The sequence below is a fragment of the Populus trichocarpa genome, chromosome 13 (genome assembly GCF_000002775.5).
Source record: "Populus trichocarpa isolate Nisqually-1 chromosome 13, P.trichocarpa_v4.1, whole genome shotgun sequence".
Lineage (NCBI taxonomy): Eukaryota > Viridiplantae > Streptophyta > Magnoliopsida > Malpighiales > Salicaceae > Populus > Populus trichocarpa.
In genome coordinates this window covers 7,523,639-7,538,406 of record NC_037297.2, presented here as the reverse complement: position 1 = coordinate 7,538,406, position 14,768 = coordinate 7,523,639, and the positions used below count along the sequence as shown (strand labels likewise).

Below are 14,768 nucleotides of genomic sequence, written 5' to 3'. Positions count from 1 at the left end.
TCCTATATATACAATTTATTTTCAATTTTTATGTAATTTATTACTTTCTTTTATCTGCTTGGGGTTAAATTCCTAATTATATTTTCTCTTATGATGATTAATTGATAGATTGCATTTAAATAAATAATAATAATATTAGCTTTTTTTATACCCCTTGGAATATCAAACTATTGAATGTCATCATTCTTTAAACTAAAAAAGATTAGGAAAAGCATAAGTATGAAAGTGTTTATTAAGAAAATATGTGTGCGCGTGAATTTCAAGTTTTAGATGAAGGTTTAATGACATTAGAAGTCTGTTGGGTAATATTTGCTAATTATTTGCTATGATGAAAATAAATAAAAATAAAAATAAAATATTTAATCAAATTTTATTTGTCTTTAACTTCTTCAAATAAAATTAAAAAATCTTTCTAGTGCGAACAAAAACTAAAAAAAAAAAAAAACAATTCCAGTTGTAAATAAATGAAATTTTTTCATAAATTTGTAATATTTTTTGAATTTTTATTACATTTTTTAATATTTTTTTATCAATTTATTTTTTGAATTTAAATCAATATCTGAAACATATCATTTTCTTTAAAAATAAAATTAATGAAAAATTAGCTTGATCATTAATTAACTAACAAGGAAACCTCTTTTTTTTATAACAAACCTAACTATAATGATGTAATTGCCCTACCTATAAGAGTGTCTTAGATTATATTTTACATGACTTTTATAAACTGATTTAACTTGTTTTTTGAATTTTGACAAAAAATAGTTATAAATATGATTGGTTAGAAATAATATTTCACTTAATTAAAAAACTAGTTATAAAATTCATGTGTCATGTTAAAAAGATTCTCAATAAAAAAAAAATCAATACTGTAAGAACCTCTTTATATCATTAAAATGTGAAATGTGAGAATAACGGGGTGTGGTTATAAATTAATAAACTTCTCAGTAATTTATTCCGCATAGAGATGAATCGTGCACATTTGAATGTGGCGTCAATTTATAGAATACTTTGATGCTCTTTTGATCAAACTCCACTATTTCTTCTATTTTTGACATCCATCAAAAGAGCCCTCGTAATCTGCACAGCTAAATGTGGGTTCTCCGGTACAAAAGCTTCATATTTAGTAGAAAAAACTACATCCTCCATGTTTTTTACAATGAAATTCAAGGCAGTCTCCTTTAGTGTTTTGTTGGAACATGTATCCGAGATTTCTAACACGTCAAGAGCATTAGATGAGTTCAGGAATCTGAGCATATGCCTTTCGCAAAATTTGAGCAGGTATGGAATATCATATTTGTCAGCTGCAAGGGTCAATGAGTAGACATGCTTCTCCAGCTTTTCGCTAGGCAAGTTTCCACTGTAAAGAAATTCTAATAGAGACTCAAGCTCTTGATGGTTCAATTCAGGGAGCATTATGGTGTCGCTTGCAGGAGCTTTGTAGGCATCTGAGTCCAGCATGTTCTTAAATATTTCAGATCTTGCTGCCTGGGCGTTTACAAGGACAACAAGTACACAGTTAATTACAAGACATGATTGCTTAAGAATGCTTTTTCGACAAGCATTGGACACAAGATCGAATGTATATTCCAAGCAATTAATAGGTAGGAGCACTTTCCGAGCAATTCCCATAGAATTCACCTTCGAATTCCGTAGATAATAATAGAAATATACATATTGTGTTTGAGCTCACCAGTAATGCTCTGTGTGCAGATATGGAAGGCCCATCATTGCCAGGCTTGAGTTGTATGTCCGTGAGAATTTGATCTTTAAATAAGGCAATAAAGCTACTGAGAAAACTTATCTTCTCATTCAGTTCAGATTCTCTATCCTTCATACTAATCATCCATCTTGGAATATTAGCAAGTGGCTGAGGCTGAAGAAAAAGAGAGAGAAAAGAGCAGTTGTACAATTGTAAGAATTGTAGCTAGGACCTAGAAATACACCTCAAATCAGTGATCTTTGTGTTCTTTCTTTAGGTGGTGCTGATGGAAACTCTTAGCCATTGATTAAATATCGCTAAAGGCATGTGTCTACTGCATTGATGGATATATATATATATTAACTAATTAACAAATAAATAAATCAACTAGCTAGTAGAAAAGCAGAGCTTGCCTTACACGGATTTGGCGAAGAAGGTAGAGAATTGGTGGCCTTGTCAGCTGTTTCATCACTTTCAAGCTTGTTCATCAAGGTGATGACGCTCTTAGCTCCCTCGTAGCATGCTCCGCAAATGGTATTCCTTGGAGGCCTTAAGATCAATGGCATAGAGCAACAAATTGAGCAGTCCATTTGAAGATTTGCCTTTATTTGTATAACAGAAGGAAAGGCAAGGTGAGCTAGGTAGGAGGAGGAAGAGCGAGGAGGAGGAAAGGTGTTTCCTCTTTTAAACTCATGCCAACTTTCCCAAGTAGTTATCACCAAACCGTTTGTTATACCTGAATATATATATATAAATATACATTAAATTATGATTAATAGACCATGATTCCTTTATGCTGTATGTAATTAATTATACATGCTACCTTGAATGAAATGCCCACACCGCCCTTTTCTATAAACAATGAATTAATTAATATATATATATATATAGACTCATGAACAACTACAATAATCAACAATTGTGCATAAAATATTAGAGTAAAGCTCGGTTGTTGAATGAAAAACGAAAAGAAAGAAAGAACAAGGTTAACGAAGGAAAGTGGGTGAAGGGCTTTGTTGTCAATGAGAGAGACATGTAGTTGGGTGGGTATGGCGTTTGAGTGAGTTCTAAATAAAACTAAGAATAGCCCCTTCGCATAATTGCTTCTTTAAGGGAAGAATCCGAAAGTTAGGACAGGGAGAGGGACTTTCCAACCTTACAACAGCCAACATGTGCGGGGCTACCACGTCGAGGTAACTACTTTCTCAACACTGAAACATCATACTAGTATTTTAAGACTAAAACAAAAGCAAAGGAGCATTGCTGTTTTATAATTCAGCCAGCCTGGTTTCTCACACCTTACCCTTGCTATGCCCTTCTCTAATGATTTTGTGTGTATACCAAATGTATTTGGATGTGTATCTTGTCGCATAATTCCTTTACAAGTTTTGGGTCATGATTCATAATTTGGTGGTTAAAGTTGTACATTAAGTGCTCGGCATTACGCGGTCCAACCACACTTTTTAAAATTTTGAATTTTTAAATTCATTATGGATGATATTGTTAATTGAATAAAATCATTTTTATTTTTTTTAATTTTAGAGCCCACATAAATATACAAAAGAGAGAAAAGGAGAAAAATAAAAAATATATATATTAGTGGAAAGAACATGAAGAACGTCCAGAAAATTATCAAAGACTAGTTGGGAAGGATCAAAATATACAAGGTTGGAAAAATTTGCAGTCCAATATAGACTGATGAAGGCCTTTTGAATTGGAAAATTGAATTTAGGAAGGAAAATTCAAACTTGAGTGTTTAAAAAATCAATTGGGATTTTTCAGGGTTTAATTAAATTTATTAAGGCTTTAATTGGAAGAAAAATTGGCTTTTGAGTTCAATTTGGGCTTTTATTTGAAGAAATTAAAGTTTGGGGTTTAATTGAAATTTTGAAAAGCTAATTTGATCAAATCTGGGGCTTAATTGCACAGATATTAAAGTTTGATTGGCAATTAAAAACTTAATTGAAGAAATGCAAAACTAAGGACCAATTTGTAAAAGGCACGCAGCTTCAGGGACTAAAATCTATAAAATCAAAGGCTAAAATTGAAGAAAATGGAAAGATAAATAGTCAATTGAGGGTCAATTTGCATAAATTAGTAACCAAAGAGTAGAATGAAAAAGGCGTTGAACTTTAGGGTTGTTAATTGAATTTGGCAAGGAAAAAATTGCAAAAAATTAGAAGTTATAGGGTAATTTAGGATATAATCAAGAAAATTTGTGTAAGACCCAAAATTTTGGCTCAAACACAAGCCTAAGTCAGCCCAAACCCAGCCTAAGTTAACTTAGGTATATAAGGAAAAGTGGTAAGGGAATTACTTTTCTCTTTTCTAATTCTTATGGCCGTCATAACCCTCTCCTCATCAAACCAAGGATTTCAGTATATGATCTTGAGTTCTCCGGGTTCAAGAAAGGTGGAAGTAGCAAGTAAGTGATTCTCTCTCTCATGTTACTTTTGATTATGATTTATTTATGGAAGGGTAAAAAAAAAGATATTAGGGTTTATAAGGATTTGAAGTTTATGTTGTTAAGATTAATTTATGATTATTAGGAGTTTTATTTAAAGTGATTGATTTTGAGTATGTTGTTGGAAATAAGAATTTATGAGTTGACTTGTTTAAATTGATTTTTATGGGTTAAGAAATTCACTTCAACCTTGCTGGAAAATCTAGACAGAATGGTCTTGAGGTTGAAGATGATGAAATTTTATTTTGGTCATTGATTTATGAAAAGTACAGTTTAGTCCTTAAACTTAGGAAAAAATTATAATTTGACCCCTAAATGTATTTTGAGGTTCTGTATAGTGTTATTATAAGTTTAAGGATGATAAATCTCAGTTTGATAATTGATTTGGAATATTTTTAGTTTGGTCCCTAAATTTTGGGAATTTACATTTTAGTCCCTAAACTTTATAAAAATCACAGTTCGGTACCTGTTTTGTTCTAAAAATAATTGAGGATGGTTTATGGGTGAAATTTCAGTATGGTTATGAATTTACAGTTTGGTCTAGTTTTGGTAAAATTACGTTTTGGTCCCTGTTTTGAATAATTGTCGTTTTAGTCCTTAAACCTAGGAGACTAAACCTGGTTTTATTTTATTTTTGGAATCTTTTATTTGTGTTGCTTTGAGTTGCTTTTGAGTATATAGTTCGTATATTTATTGTAGGTTCTCCTAACGATCCTCAATAGGTTTTTCGAGTTTTTCATCTGATATTCCTTTTAGTTCTATATTTTTCGGGTGAGTGGGATAATCTTTAATATGCATATATTATAAATAAATATGTATGTTTATTATACGATGAGTACAACTAGTTAATTTCTTGAATATTTATATATGTTGTTTTATTTTCCGAGTACTTATTTATTCTTGAATTTACACTCGTAATTTATCGAACTAAATTCTATTTGATATGATATATGTTTCTTTGATGATTCTGTGAATATCTATTATACCTTAATATAAGACTTGTCAGTAACTCCATGCTAACGGAGAGTAGTTAGCCTATGTGCACATAGTATTCTATATACCTATCTGGTAAGAGAGGCATCAGCCTGTGGCGACTGATCATCCCATAGTGGTCACCTTCGGGTGTCATCTAGTCACCTTCGGGTGTTATCTGATCTCTGACATGTATTCCACTACTTTATGATAATATGTTTAGTATGTATATGTATATGTATATCAAGATAAATCGTATTGCAAACTATTAATATCTAAAATATCTAAAATATATATTAAATATTATTCCCTCACTGAGTTGGTTGAACTCACCCCTCATTCTTAATATTATTTCAGGTTCTTTGTTTCTGATAGCAGGTGAACTTTGTTGAGTGTTCCTGCTTCTTTAGTTTTGGTCGGTATGCCTTGCTTATTTTGCGAGGCTTTCCTTTTAGTTTTGATTCAATGTCTTAGACGCTCCACTGTTACCCTATTTTAATTAAGTTTGGATTTTTGACAATGTAATGAGTATTATGGATTATTGTTTTTTGTTTTAATTACTGATGAGAAGTTTTGAACTATCTTTTGGTTTCATCAGTTTTGAATAATATATTATTTCTAAAGATTATGAAATGCTGCATATTTTTGAATAACTTGTTCTTTTGATATGTCCGTTCTGAGGCTTAGCGTAGGTCATGGACCCAGGATTCGGGTCGTGACATTTTGAGATGTAAGGGCTAAATTGAATTTTGGCCAAATTTTATATTAAAAAACCTAATTTCTCGGTGGTTAACCTAGACGTCTAGTTCATGTTCAAAATGCACTGATCATCTTCTTCTTTTGGTAGTTCTAAGCTAATCGAGTTGGCACTTCAAATAAATGAATGTGAAAATTCAAACCTCTAAGTTGAGTAAAGTTGGATCCAAACAAAAATTGTGCACTTCTTCTACCATCTTCAGGTGATCTCTGATGATGTGTACATCGGATTTGCTTTGGCAAAGTCGTGAAAGTGATCAACTCAATTAGCCTTGTGACATAGATTTTGCAAAACCATTAGATTTTTCATGTTTTCACGCTTCAAACTTTTTTAGTGGGTTCTTATCAAAGGATAACATGTTTATCTCAAGATCAAAATACTAAAAATAGCTCATTGGTCTCCAAGTTTAACAAAACCACCAAAATTTCCAAAATCAAGTTTGTTCCAAAACCACCATTACAAAACTAGGAAGGTATAGAGCTTCCAATATTAAAACCATTCAAAACCATCCTCGTTTTTATTAGAGGGTCAAGCATTGATCAATCATAATCAAACCTTGATCAAAATTCTAGCTTGAAACCCTATAAATACCCCTGAAAAAAATAAAGGGATAAAAGGATTGGAAAAGGGGGTAGGAAAATCTTGATAAGAAAACTAAGTGTGAAGGTATAAAAAGAGCACAAAGATTTCTTAAGCTTTGATTGTGGTAAAGCTAAACTTTGCTGGAGAAAAACATAAAGTGGCATAACCATTAGTGAGCTTTGAAGGTATAAGCTTCCTCTAACCTAGTAGGTGATGTCCATGAGACACACCTCTAGTTTATTTTACATGTTTATGAACTTGTCTTGGTGTTATAATATCTTTAATTTTGATTTTGATTAATGCATAAAATATTGTTTTTTTCTTTGTTTATCCTACTTCGAGTTGTTTGTTTATTAATGTTCTTGGATGTTTATAAGATGTTTGGATGTTTAGATTAGATGAAATGTAGTAGTTTTGAAATCTGCTAAAAGTGGCAATGGATGTTTGATGTTTTTTTCTGGGTTGCAAATGCATGTTCTTAGTTCTTGAGTTTAATTTGGGTCCCAAGTATTTAAAGAGTCAATTTTAGATCGAAATTTGATGAACTTTTTTTGTTGTCAATAGGGCTGCAGTTTTGCTTTAGAAACTTCATGCATGATCTTGAGAATGTGGTGTTTTTTTTATACCTATTTTGATTCAATCATATGTAACAATGATAGGCACGGGGTAGGGGTTCAATTTTTATAGTTTTTTTTGTCTTAGTACAAGTTATTATTGTGTCTAACTCAATCACAAGCTTGAATTTAACTCTATTAGGAATGGTCTATTTGACTGTGGGTTTCTGGATCTTTATATTCATAAAGTTTTCATTAGTTAATATCAAATCAAGACCCTAAAATCAAGTTATATCCCTTTATTTTTTACTTTTTGTGTTATTTTATTATTATCGTCATCTAGAACCTAGTTGAGGCAAAGCTTCTAAAAGGGCATACTAATCGTGATCTAGTTGTATAAAATTAAATTATGTTATATCCCTTTATCTTTTCATTTTTTGTGTTATTTCATCATCGTCGTAATGCTTTCTACACTTGCAGCATAATATAAAAAAAGATAGGTTATTTGCAAAATGGTTGTTTACAATCATAAAATCAAGTTAATATGTCATCCAAAAGCAAGTCAACATCCAAGCAAAGTGATGATTCGAGAACGAATTCTTTTGAGAAAAAGAGGAGTGATGTGAATTAACAAGCATCACTAAATAATCCACTAGAGGTATCAATTAGACCTATTTCAAGGTGTGAAACTAAGATGATTCAAGAGGAATTGATTATGATGATTCTGTATTTTGGTAAACAAATTCCAAATCCATCATACTAGACCTTTATGTACTTTATGGTCCATATCAGAAGCTACATAAGGAATTTGGTTACGACTCTAGTTAGGTTGGAAATAAGACATCTTAATCTTTCCATCCATATATGGCAGTCCCAGTAATTCATTCAAGCGAGAGAGAATACATTGTTTGAAGTTAGGCCAAAAGTTGTTACATGGGTTTTGCTATTTGTTTACTTATGATTTATGGACTTCTTATTTAGTAAGGATTTTTTTTTTCTACAAGGAAAACATAGGTCACAACAACTGAGATTATTTGAAGGGCTCTCATGTCAATAACTTGTGTTTATTTTTGTTTTATGGATTTCCTCAATCGCAAGGTTTCCTTATCATTTAATGAGATTAAAAGGTTGTTTTCGGGCTTATTTTTATTAATGTATAGTTTTAAGCTAATAGTCATTATCTTTGACTTGACCATTAGATCAAGCTAAAAGTTCACTAGAAGATTTCAAAGGTCTTAATTTATATCAAATTAAATTTTCAGGTCAATCGGACATCCAAAAGGCTTTGATACAAATTATTGTTATGTCAAGCGCAATCTCAAATCTTAATTTAACTTTCTAAAAAAGGATCTATTTAACTGTGAGTTTTTTTATATTTATAACCATAAGATTTACATTAAAGATCTAGGGACTTAAATGTTAATTTTGGACTAATTTTTTATAGTGATCCTTTTAAAGTTCACACTCACTTTTTGATTAAAATTTGTCTTGGGTCCACCTCATCACTGTGAGTGGACAACCTCATTGCCATTTGTTTTTCACTTGTTAAACATCAATATAAAACTTGGTTTTAGTACCAATACTCCTAATTTTGGAAAATATTAGGTTTAAATTTTTATGGACTCATTTGTTATTTTAAAAATAAAAGGAAAAGTGCTACCCCTCTCAGTGTTCAAGATCATGGCTCATGAAGAGTTTGTGTGGTAAAAAGCATAACCAATTTTTTCTCCTTTGGGCTAAAAATTAATTTTGAAAACAAAGAAAAGCTATTCATTTTCAATGTCCAAGGTAATATCTCACATGAAGTCCATTTATCTTAGGCACTTAGGTTGAATAGCTAGACCATTTGAATTAATATTTTTAACAAAACAAAAATGAGCTTATTTATTTTTTAAATCTTAAAAGTCAGCCTAATAGGCCTTTTAATATTGGCCTTGCAAATATGGTTCAAAAGCCAAAACACCTTAATACACAAGTTTTACTTAAAATGTGTCAATTCCTCAAGAATAATCAATACTCAAGCTAATAATATAAATTTGAGATAAAAACATAAACTTGGAAATGAATGACCAAAAAAACAGAAAGAGGGTTAGTATACCTAAGCAGTAAAGTAAGAAGTTACTAGACAACAGGGACTTCTTAGAGTATTCAAATCTCTAAACCGGAGTTGAAATGACTCTAATGTAGAAATCTCAATGACCTAAAAATGCAAGCCTAAATTCACAAGCTCTGATTGTTAATGTTTTTCTCTCTAGCCTTCTTATTATGGATATTAATTTTTATGACTCTCTCTCTCTCTCTCTCTAGGCTCTGATTGTTAAAGCCAATGAAAGACATGTAAAGCTAGCTAAGATAGTATGAGAGCCAAATGCTCTCTGTCAAAACCAAAATGAAATGATAAAATCACAACAAGGATCACGACAATAAATAGATAAAGATAAACCAAAAATTCTCTCAGTGTAAGAACAAACAATGCCAAAGTCTAAGAGGACATTATTTAAAGTTAACATGGCAAAGCCTAAATTAGGTGAAACACTATTAGGATAGAATGGGTTCGAGAGAAAATGAGAGGTGTTGTTGGGGTTTCAATCTCTCAAGATGGCTAGGGTTGAAAATGTTTCTTTGAAGGAAGACAAAAAGGTGAAGAGATGATTATATACCTGGCATCGAAATGGTGTTGTTGGCCTTGTTAAATTTCAAAATGGTCCCTAAAGATTAGCTTTGTTGTTAAAGTTAATACTTATAATGCTTTTGATTTTTCAGATAAGGCCCTAATCGGAAAAAACAATTAAAATCTCTCATTATATCCCTGGCCCGGTTTAGAAACCATCATTTAACTCTTCCCTTTAAAGAAAGGCCTTTAGATCTCAAAACATTTTTGTTTGACATTAAAATCAGGTAAATTATTTAATTAAGCTCCTGGTTGAATGGATAGAACCTCCCAAATTATTTGCCAATTTGATGATTTTGGTATTCAGTACCTCATTACCCTCAATTACAACTAATTTAAAATAAATTAAACCCCTGGGAAAAATGACCTTATCTAACTAACACCTGAAAAAGATTTTGTCTAGTCTACTTTTAAATATTTTTGGGTTTTCTTGTTTTTTTGAAGTATTTTTGGTATTTCTGAAAAATAACTTAGGAGTAAAATATGGGTTATAACAATGAGATTACTTTAAGAGTTGATTGCAGAACAAATTGCAAGAGTCCTCTTCGACTTAAAATTAAATAAAAATTTGTAAGGGTCCATATAAACTCAATTGCTAGAGCTTTCTCATGGCAAGGTTTGACTCTAATTTTCAAGACCCCTTTAAGACTTAAAAAGTAAAAAAAAAAAAAAAAACAATATGTGAGGATCCTCTCATACTCTAAATGGCATAACAAATTTCAAGAGTCCTCTAACACTCAAAAGTAAATAAAAGATTTGTGAGAATCTTTGGAGACTCAATCACAAGATCCTCTTGATGGGATGATTTAACACAAATTTATAAGGGTTCTATAAGACAAAACATAAAGAAACAATTATCAAAGTTCTCTAAGACTTAATCGCATAACAAATTGCAAGAGTCTTCTGAAACTCAAAAGTAAAGAAAGATTTGTGAAAATTCTATTAGACTCAATCGCAAGAGCCTTTTGATGATAGGGTTTAGCTCAAATTTTAAGGAGCCCTATGAGATTTAAAAAGTAAAGAAAAACCTACGAGTATCTTCTGAGAATCTAAATTGAAAAAAAATGAAATTTGCAAAACTCTTATAATTTTTAAAAAGTAAAGACAAACTTGTGAGAGGGTTCTTTAAAAATCTAATTTAAAGAACAAATTGCAAGAATCCTCTAAAACTCAAAGGTAAAGAAAGATTTGTGAGTGTCCTCTTATACTTAATAGTAAAAGGCTCCCAATGGTAGGGTTCAATTTAAATTTATAAGAGTTCTTCAAGATTTAATTGGAAGAGCCTCCTAATGCTAGGGTCTGGCTTAAATTTGCAAGATCCCTCTAAGACTCAAAATGTAAAGAAAACTTGTAAGGATTCTAATACTCCAAATCATAAGAAAAAAAAATATAAAAATCAAGAGTCTTTTGAGACTTAAAAAGTTTTAAAAAACTATGATAACACTCTAAGACTTTAAATTGCATAACAAATTTCAATAGTCCTTTACCATTCAAAAATAAAAAGAGATTTGCATAAGTCATCTAAGATACAATCGTATGAGCCTTTTAATGACAAGGTTTAGCTCGCATTCATAAAATTCTTATAAGACAAAGGGTAAAGAAAAAATTATGAGAATGATAAAAAACTTGATTGCATAATGAATTGTAAGAGCTTTCTGAGACTTAAAAGTAAATAAAGATTTGCAAGAGTCCTCTAAAATGCAATCACAAGAACCTTCTAATGGAAAGGTTCAACTAAAATTTACAAGAGTTCTCTGAGAAAAAAAGTAAAGAAGAATTTATGACGTTGCTTTAAAACTGAATTGCAAAACAATTTATAAAAGTTCCATAAGACTTAAGAGTAAAGAAAGCTTTCTGAGAGTCCTCTAAGACTTAATTGCAAGAGCCTTATGATGGAAAGCTTCAACTTAAATATGCAAGAGTCATTTGAGACTTAAATAGTAAAGTAAAACCTGCAAGGGTCCTCTAAGGCTTTAAATATCAAAACAAATTGAAAGAATTTGCTTAGATTTAAAAGTAAAGAGAGATTTGTAAGAATCCTCTAAAACTCAATCATAAAAGCCTCTTATTGGCAAGGGTCGACTTAGATTTGCAAGAGTCCAAGACAAAACATAAAGAAAATTTTATGAAAGTCCTCTAAGACTTGATTTTAGAAAAAATCACATGAGTCTAATAAAACTCAAAAGTAAAGAAATATTTGTGAGAATCCTCTAAGACTTAATCATAAAAGCCTTCTGATGGAAATGTTTGATTTAAATTCGCAAGAGTCCGATAAGATAAAAAAATAAAAAAAATAGAAAGAGTCCTTTGAGACTCGATTGCAAAAAAAATATTGCAAGAGTTCTCTTAGACTTAAAAGCAATGAAAGATTTTTAGAGTCTATTAGACTCAATTGCAAGAGCCTTTTGATGACGGGGTTTGACTTAAATTCACAAGAGTCCTTTAAGAGTCCAAAACTAAAGAAAAACCTACAAGGGGCCTCTAAGGCTCTAATTATCAAAATAAATTGAAAGAATTTGCTAAGATTCAAAAGTAAAGAGAGATTCGTAAGAGTCCTCTAAAACTAAATCATAAAAGCCTCTTAATGACAAGGATCGACTCAAATTTGCAAGAGTCCTCTAAGACAAAACATAAAGAAACTTTTATGAAAGCCCTTTAAGACTTCATTTTAGAAAAAATTACATGAGTCTAATAAAACTCAAAAGTAAAGAAATATATATATATATATATGAAAGTCCTCTAAGACTTAATCATAAGAGCCTCCTGATGGAAATGTTTGATTTAAAGTTGCAAGAGTCTGATAAGACAAAAAAAGATAAAGAAAAATCAATAAGAGTCCTTTGAGACTTGATTGAAAAATAAAATAAAATTATAAGAGTTCTCTTAGACTCAAAAGCAATGAAAGATTTTTAGAGTCTCTTAGACTCAATTGCAAGAGCCTTTTGATGACGAGGTTTGACTTAAATTTGCAAGTCTTTTGAGAGTCCAAAACTAAAGAAAAACCTGCGAGTATCCTTCAAAGCTTTAAATATCAAAACAAATTGAAAGAGTTTGCTAAGACTTAAAAGTAAGGAGAGATTCGTGAGAGTTGTCTAAAACTTAATTGCAAAAGCTTATTAGTAGCAAGGGTCGACTTAGATTTGCAAGAGTCCTCTGAGACTTTAATGTAAAACAAATTATATGAGTCTTATAAAACTCAAAAGTAACTCCAAGACTTAATCATAAGAGCCTAATGATGGTAGGGTTTGACTTAAATTCATAAGGGTCCACTAAGATAAAAGGTAAAGTAAAATTTTCATGAGTCCTTTGAAACTCATTTGCAAAACAAATTGCAAGAGTTCTCTTAGACTCGAAAGCAATGAAAGATTTTTATAGTCTCTTAGACTCAATTGCAAGAGCCTCCTGATGACAGGATTTAACTTAAATTTGTAAGAGTCCTCTAAGACTCAAAAACTAAAGAAATACTTGCAAAAGTCCTCTAAGACTCTTCGGGTTTTGAGTACAAATTATAAGATTCCTTTAATACTCAAAAGTAAATAAAGATTTATGAGAGTTTTTTGAGACTCAATAGCAAGAACCTCTTGATGGCAGGCTTTAACTGAAATTTGCAAGAGTTCTTTGAGACTAAAGAAATAAAGTAAAACCTATAAATGTTTTATGAGACTCTAAATCTCAAAACAAATTGCAAGAGCCTTCTATGCTCAAATTAATGACCCTTTTATTAAAATTTGTTAAGGAAAGAAAAAAAATCAACAAAAAAGGACCAAAATGTAAAATATGAAAATCTTATGGTCAATCTCAAATAAAGTTTTGTTTAGACCACCTTTTTTTTTTCTTACACTGCAATTCCTTTAGTTTTTGTAATATTTTAGTCCCCAAGTTTGAGAGAGAAGAGAAAATCACCTAAAAATGGCAAAGGAGAGAAAAAAAATGGTGAATGACCATTTTTTTATGGGAATCTTGTCATTCATGGTGTCAACTGGTTTAATTCAACGTGAGAAGTTCAATGATGATAGATTTTTTCTATTAACAAGCTTGAAAAATAGATTGGGTTTTGTCTAGATTTTTTTATCCAGTTTATTTTTATTTTTTAGAGTGATTTTGGAGTGTTTTTAAGATACATAGGTGGTTTGTGGAGGTTTTTAGGTCAAACTAAATTGAAAATGACTTTTAGAACCTCTCGATTTTTAGCTAATGCAATGATATCCAGATTGTAGGCAGTAGCCTAAAAGGCAACATGTCCCTTGCCATAGCCTTTGCATGTCATCCACTTAATAAATAAAAAAAGCAAACAATGCTGAGGTAAAAAAAACCAATCACATGATTGAGTTTTTATTTATTTATTAAGATCAAGCTTGTTGCCCTGACTTATGAATGTCTGGTCTCATTTTTAATTTTATTTTTTTATTTTTTTATTCCTTTTCATTAACCATTTCTATTAAATTAACTGTTTGTTTTTTAATAGTGAATTTTTTCTTATTTTTTTTATTTACATGATATTTTAAAGAGATTAGTTTGATTTGTCTTTAATTTCTTTTCTTTTATATTTCATATAAATTAGCTATATTTGTAAAAATCCTTTATAGAAAAATAAGAAAAAATCATATGTTTTTAGCATTACCAATTAGCCGCTAAGAATAAATAAAAACATTTAAAATAAAAAAATAACAGTCAATATAAGATATTTGCATATGTATTATATTTTATTTATATTATAAAAATTAGTTTTTCGATGTAGTATTTAATTAATATTAACAACTCCTTTTAATTTACTAGTTTATATATTTTTTAATTTATTTTATAAAATATAAATAATATTTTTTTTTCAATTAAAAAAACATATTATTCATGTAAATCTTATTAAATCAATCAAGTCATATAAATAACCTAAATAGTTTAATTTAAAATTTGGATTAATAATCGAGTCAAGATTAACGTTGAAGTTAATTACACTTTAAGGACATTTCATGCTGTTTAAACAAAAAAAAAAAGAATTGAACGATTCAAGAAAACTTTTAATCACGGCCGGTTATCTAGTTCTAAACATCTCCATTCTCCTCCAGTTGCAG

At 30.3% G+C, this 14,768-nt stretch overlaps 1 protein-coding gene across 2 annotated transcripts; it reads right to left on the bottom strand.

Moving 5' to 3' along the window:
• Nucleotides 1-1,017: 1,017 nt before the first annotated feature.
• Nucleotides 1,018-2,453, bottom strand: LOC18104217 (BTB/POZ domain-containing protein At3g56230). Of its 2 annotated transcripts, none has more exons than XM_024583338.2 (3): nt 2,113-2,453; nt 1,691-1,873; nt 1,018-1,485 (listed from the first exon to the last, which is right to left on the bottom strand). In XM_024583338.2, exons 1-3 carry the CDS (start codon nt 2,287-2,289, stop codon nt 1,024-1,026), a joined length of 822 nt encoding a protein of 273 aa, XP_024439106.1. In that variant the 5' UTR covers nt 2,290-2,453; the 3' UTR covers nt 1,018-1,023. The 2 variants fall into 2 exon arrangements, with proteins under 2 accessions (XP_024439106.1, XP_024439107.1); XM_024583339.2 differs by having other exon boundaries at nt 2,118-2,444.
• Nucleotides 2,454-14,768: the final 12,315 nt, after the last annotated feature.

Excerpts from the sequence above, each read along its gene's own strand:
- LOC18104217 (XM_024583338.2), bottom strand. The coding sequence starts at position 2,289 with ATGGACTGCTCAATTTGTTGCTCTATGCCATTGATCTTAAGGCCTCCA. Across the intron at positions 1,874-2,112 it reads CTTCGCCAAATCCGTGTAAG|CCTCAGCCACTTGCTAATAT; the intron begins GCAAGCTCTGCT and ends CTTTTTCTTCAG. Across the intron at positions 1,486-1,690 it reads CTGCACACAGAGCATTACTG|GCAGCAAGATCTGAAATATT; the intron begins GTGAGCTCAAAC and ends GTAAACGCCCAG.